At 34.4% G+C, this 6,640-nt stretch overlaps 1 protein-coding gene across 1 annotated transcript; it reads left to right on the plus strand.

Moving 5' to 3' along the window:
* Nucleotides 1–3,255: 3,255 nt before the first annotated feature.
* Nucleotides 3,256–5,153, plus strand: LOC110922220 (ethylene-responsive transcription factor ERF054). The gene has a single exon (XM_022166526.2). The coding sequence runs from the start codon at nucleotides 3,715–3,717 to the stop codon at nucleotides 4,855–4,857; it is 1,143 nt and encodes a 380-aa protein (XP_022022218.1). The 5' UTR covers nucleotides 3,256–3,714; the 3' UTR covers nucleotides 4,858–5,153.
* Nucleotides 5,154–6,640: the final 1,487 nt, after the last annotated feature.

Genomic DNA, 6,640 nt, shown 5'->3' on the forward strand with positions numbered 1-6,640 from the left:
ATTTAACCCGTACAATATACGGGGTTTATAAAGATATAATTTTTTTATTATTTAATTTATAAAATTAAATTTATTCAACCCGTGTAATACACGGGGTTCTAACCTAGTATCGTATATAAACCAAATTTTAAGTACCATATGTATCCTTCTTTAATAATCAAACTGTCATAAGCAAGGAGTACTCGTAAATTTAAAAGTAACAAAATATATTGTTATAAAAGAATTCACTAAATAGATGTGAAGTAAGAACATGTTTTAAAGAGTACTTATAGATTAAAAATTTGACTTATTCAAATTATCTAAATTCTCATAATGGCCTAGAAGAAGCCATGATACACATCATATATAAGTAAGAACAGTGGTGAAGCTTGAAAATTTTCACCGGGGGGTCGGAAGTCATCGAACCTAAAACTTCAATATAAGTAAAAAAAATTTTACAAAATCGGGGGGTCGAGAACGTATATACCTAAAAAATTCTACACCAAACGTACATACATAACACTACTGAGTAAAAAGTTCAGGGGGGTCGGGCGCCCCTTCCGGCCCCTTGAAAGCTACGCCCTTAAGTAAGAAAGCACCATGAACTAATGAGAACATCTCTTGGACACATAGTCTAGACAGGGAAATCCAAAACTAAAATTATACGAGGTAAATGCTTGTCTAGAGTTGAGCTCCCGCCCCGCAAGTTCAAACATGGGGACAAATGTCATGCTAATATGGCTTGAATGAATCAATGGGTAGTGGTTAATTGGCAAAGGCAATTTTAGGTTTGAAGAGGGGGAGGAGGGGGTCATGGGTTCAAGTCTCATAAACGATAGGGATGAAAAGAAATTTGCCGTTCAAAACAAATATGGCTTGAATTATTCTCATCTCAAATAACTAGTTAACTACAAGACATAAGTTACACCATCATATAGTGGTGCACAAATCGGGTTTTTTTAAAAACCGGTTCCAAGTATGGAACCGGGTTCGGGTAGGATCGGGTTTTATAAAATCGGTTTTTTTTTAAAACCGGGTCAGGTCCGGGTCCGGTTTTTCTACAAAAAATGTATACCCTATATACTCGGTCCGGTCGGGTTTTATAAAACCTGGGTATTATAATACCCTATTTCCGGGTTCGGGTAGGGTTCAAGTATGCATCGGGTTGGCAAAAAACCCACACCGGGTATTAAAAAAAACTCGACTGGGTATTAAATGCTTCTTTATATGTTTTAGTGGATGGTTTAGCTTATTCAACTTTAATGACATTTTTAAACAAGATTACATCAAAGTGCATACATAATTCTTAGAAGCCCAATAATTAAACAAGATTACATTAAGTTGCATACATAATTTTGTTAAATCATAAGAACTAGAAGTCTTATAAAACGCATAGCCGGGTATTTATAAAACCCATAACCGGGTATTTATAAAACCCGGTTCCGGGTATTTATAAAACCGGGTACTACGAAAAATCGGGTATAAACCAGGTATAAAAAAACCTGGTTCCGGGTTCGGGTTTTAGATCAGATATGAATACCCGGTCCCTACCCTATGGGTAGGTCGGGTTCGGGTTCGGGTATAAAAAACCCGGGTTTTATAATACCTGGTTCCAGGTTTTTTTTCTGGGTCCGGATCCAAGTTCGGGTTTTTTGTGCACCACTACCATCATAGTGATGTCTACGGTGTGATGAAACTTTTACTAAGAGCGAACCCACAAAGTGCTAGGAGCGTGTTTTGGGCTTGGCATGGGCCATAGGTTCATGTTCTATTTCAAGCACTCGCATGTTTGTTTTTACACCAATTACGTTGCGATAATAAAAGAAATTCTTAATTAGAGTTTAACAATATGTGTTGATTTAAACCGGCTCATGCATGTATTGCTATGAATAAAATTAGAAAAAAAAGAAAAAACTTATTATATGTATTACTTATCAAATACTAATAATTCTTTTAATTATAGAAAATACGGTGAGTGTGTGTATAATTTGACGATGAATTAAAAAAAGAAAATATAAAATTAAGTTTGATATAAAAATATTTCCAACACTAGCATATAAAAGTTACATTTCTACCCGGTCATAATATAATTACTATATATTCACATTTAATGATAAAAAGTTATTAAGATTACAAAATTTTCCTATAACTTACAAAACGAACTCAATATATAAATATGAATTTATTTATATTACATTCAACATGGTATTTAAGTAAGTTTAATTAATTAACTATTAACAAAATAATTAAAATATATTCATATAACATGAGAGGAAATAAAAAAATGGTGTATCATTTAGGCAAAAATCTTAATTGCACCACTTAAAAATATGATAAAATCCTCCAATCACACCTGAATAAAATAAATCATGTGTTCGTCACTAAACATGAGAGTTCATCAATACATAATCAGTTTTCAACAATCATGAGAACCTTTTAATACATATTCAGTTTTCTTTAACCGTCAAACACCACCTTCTTAGTTTATCCTTCTTCTTTTTATTAAATTCGTCAAGCACGAAATATAAATACATTATATCGTTCTCCCACTTTTTATTAATATTTCAACTATACTAAACACAGGTAGAGGATCCTGTAAAAAGTGCTCAAAGTGTAAGAAGTGTGAGAAGTGTATTATAACACTATATATAATACTATATAACACCATATAAACACCGTATAACAATATGTAACACCATATAATACCATATAACACTATGTAACACTATATCTCATTATATAACAAATATAACACTATATGTTGTCTGATAGCATGTCTATGATAGATGTATAGTGTTATATTTGTTATATAATGATATATAGTGTTACATAGTGTTATATGGTATTATATGGTGTTACATATTGTTATACGGTGTTTATATGGTGTTATATAGTATTATATATAGTGTTATAATACACTTCTTACACTTCTCACACTTTAGGCCCTTTTTACACTATCCTTACCCACTAAACACATACAAATATTTATATATCCAAAAGAAAGTAGAAAAAATCCAATATAAACAACTTTTCGTCAACCAAAACAAATTTAATACCTTACATGTTATCTCATTGTACATAATTATTCAAAAAAAATGTTAAATATCTCTTTATTTATCTAAAGACAAATAGTAGTAGATGGTTTTAGAAAGGTTAGAGTAAAAGCAACGGAACCTTGCAAAAATTAAAATAAGCCGTGTGGGTCCCAACACCAAAAAATCTTTTTCTCCCCTCTTATAAACCCACATCCTCACCCTTTCACCACCAAAAACACACACACACACACTAAAAAAACACGCACTCATCACACCCACAAAGTCCTCTCTGCCTTTTGAGCTTCTTTTTTATTCCTCTGTTCTTCATTTTCAAAAAAAATCAGTCATTCAGTTTCAAAATTTGCATACAAAATCAACAAATTCCATTTTGGATTCACTGATTTTTTGTTATTTTACGCCGCTCGCTGTTTAATGTCTTCTTCAATTTTACAAAATGGGTCTTTTTTCCTCCATTAATGCTTCCCCTGTTTTTCAATTTTTCAGTCTCTGTTTTTAAATTTTAAATCAACTTTTTTTTTTCTTCTTTTTTTTTTTTCAATTGGGTTGTTGTTATATCTGGATTTAATGCTAGTTTTTGTGCTTAAATCCAGTAATTAAAAACAGAGCGAGCGGCGAATACTTTTTTTTTTTTTTTATATTTTGGTGCGAGTTTCTTGAATTTTTGTTTGATTTTTCATCAATGGCAGCCGCTCGAAACAGCGGAAAATCGAAGAAATTTGAAGAAGATTCTCAGAATTTGACACAGATGGACTTTGATCACATGGGTTTTGATGACACCAGAGAATGGAAGCAAGTTTTTGATGAAGCTTCCACACACACAAACACGCACACTAGACCTTTGAAAAAGATCAAAAGCCCTGAACATCAGTCTTCTTCTTCATCATCTTCAAGTTCTTCAAAACTCTTTCCATTTGCATTTGATGGAAACAATCAACCAACAATTGAATATTTACAACAATACAGATCAAATTCAAATCATCTATACCCACAACAACAGTCACAACAGCAGCAGCAGCAGCAGATGATCTCTTTTAACCCTCACCAGAATCCGCCAATGATCCACCACAATTTCGGGTTCCCGCCGTATTTTTCAGGCGAGAACTCGGGTTTATCGCAGCACCAGTTGCTGAATTACTGGAGTGATGCATTGAATTTGAGTCCCAGAGGGAGGATGATGATGATGAACAAGATGAGACCGCCGATTCAGCCGCTTCACACGACCAAGTTGTACCGCGGTGTGCGGCAACGGCATTGGGGGAAGTGGGTGGCGGAGATCCGGCTCCCGAGGAACCGGACCCGCCTCTGGCTCGGGACTTTTGACACGGCGGAGGATGCAGCCATGGCGTATGACCGCGAGGCTTTTAAGCTTCGCGGTGAAAACGCCAGGTTGAATTTTCCCGAGAGGTTTCTCGGGAAAACAAAAACCGAAACTGGGTCAGTTTCGGTTTCTACTAGCCAGAGTCCTGGACCAGAGTCGGAGTCTTCGTCTCCACTCGCTATCGAAATAGCGAAAGAGGAGACGGAGAATGTGAAATCCAAAGATTCGGAGGATATCGTGAAGGAGAATGAAGGTTTACGCGGTGATGAACCGATAACCGGAGGAGGGAATTCGGGCCCAGCGTGGGGCGAAATGGCGGAAAATTGGTACAATTCGGGTTGGGGACCGGGGAGTGCGATGTGGGATTCGATTGATTCGAACAATAATCTAATGCTTCCTTCGAATTTTAATTTCGAAAACGTTCAGGAACAAGAACAGGGGAGTTATGATTTCTCTGTTTTTGAATCACAAGTGAATCCTTTCTTTTGGAAGGATGAAGCTTGATTTTAGGGGCAGGAATGGCTGCATATTTCAAGCCTTATTTCTGCTAAGTGTTTTAGATGTTTGATTTGAATTTGGTAGTAGTATATAATTGGGGAAGAATACAATGAGACAGTTTTTTGGTCTCTTTGTTGCAGTTAGTTGTAGTCCCCTCAATCTTTATCAAGAGCAAGATCTAGTTTTTTGATCTTGGAATGATTTAGATTTATGTATTTTTTGTTTGTTTGCTACCTTTTATGTAATTTGTTTGTGTATGATATAGTATTAATGTAGTATTATTCATGGCATTTTACTTCTTAGCAATGTTTTAAAATTTGGCCGCTCGCCAATATTGATTTATTAGTTAAAACAGTCTTATTAGTTGAAACGGTCATGGGTCATCTCTAATGCTTCTATGTAGAGGGAGTCCGTTGGGAGTCTGTTTGACGTGGATGAGAGAGGGAGTGAAAACCCGTTAGAATAGACAGCTAATGAAAAGAACTGTGAGAAGAGGATAGGAAAGGAGAGATGGGTTGCCTGTTAAATTTGTTCGGCCAGGGAGGGTGGCGCCCACAGAGAGACAACGTTGCGAATGGTCTTATGGATTAGACGGCTACATCATAATATGTAGAGGTTTCGACATATAAGAATCAATTTTAGGCCATGTTTCGCTTAGCTTTTCAAAACAACTTATAACTTTTTGGAAAAGTTAATAAAGTCACAATGGAGTGACTTATTGATTTTTCCCTTCATAAAATAGTTTCATCTAAACACTTTTTAATTTTTCAAAAAGTCAATAAGATAATAAGTCATTAAAATAAGCACTCCCAAACACCCCCTTAATTTGTGGTGTTTAATTTACATTTATGGTGTTTTCACGAACAATTTAGATATTTGATGCAAATATAATTGTAAATCCAAAATTATATCTACACTAAAAACATAAGGAAATTCAACACGTTGGTTTGAAAATGAAATTGATTTAGGTTTATTTTACAAATATAATGTTTTTATGATAACAAAAGCTATGGTTTAGGCACGTGATATTGACCCGACACGTGATGTGAGCAGAACGTTACAAAAGCCAAATGAAATACGGTGATAAATTGTGACAATCTCCAACTATGATAAAATCACAAAAAACTATGAATTTATCAAGTTTAAGAAGTGACAATCTCCAACTATGATAAAATCACACAAACAATATGAATTTATCAAGTTTAAGATTATTTAAACGTTTTTGTTTGAAAGAGAAAAATATGCAGTTTATTCACTTGAAGAATTCGATTATTATTAAATATTAAAATTATGTTCACTTGAGAAAGCTATTGAGAAAGCAGCCTTATCACCAGAATTCATAACTCATTCCTGACCGAGAAGAGGCGCCTACGTCCAATCTCGATAGTCTTGAATGCTCTTTCCATCCAAGTATGATAGTTGATTTTATTGTCAAAACTCAATCCCGGGATGGCGAATTAGACTCAGCCTATGCTGGCTTTATACGTTCGTAAATATTCTTAACTGACAGGGCTTTTCTTCAGGGTGAAGATATTTTATAGAATTCTTGAACAAATAATTATATACTTGAAATGATCATATTATTTAAAATCAATCTTGTTGTACGGAAACCAACATTAAATAACATATTGCTAGTTGCTAAAGTGGATTTATAAGAATAACTTAATATTTCTTGCTAGTTGCTAAAGTCGATTTATAAGAAATAACTTAATATTCTAGTCCAACAACATGGGACAAATAAGGTATTGTTATAGTTATTACCAAGCACTTAATTAAAAAAGCAAAGGGC

Source organism: Helianthus annuus, chromosome 17 (genome assembly GCF_002127325.2).
Source record: "Helianthus annuus cultivar XRQ/B chromosome 17, HanXRQr2.0-SUNRISE, whole genome shotgun sequence".
Classification (NCBI taxonomy): domain Eukaryota; kingdom Viridiplantae; phylum Streptophyta; class Magnoliopsida; order Asterales; family Asteraceae; genus Helianthus; species Helianthus annuus.

What these genes read in the sequence shown, in the direction of transcription:
- LOC110922220 (XM_022166526.2), top strand. Translation starts at nt 3,715, where the DNA reads ATGGCAGCCGCTCGAAACAGCGGAAAATCGAAGAAATTTGAAGAAGAT.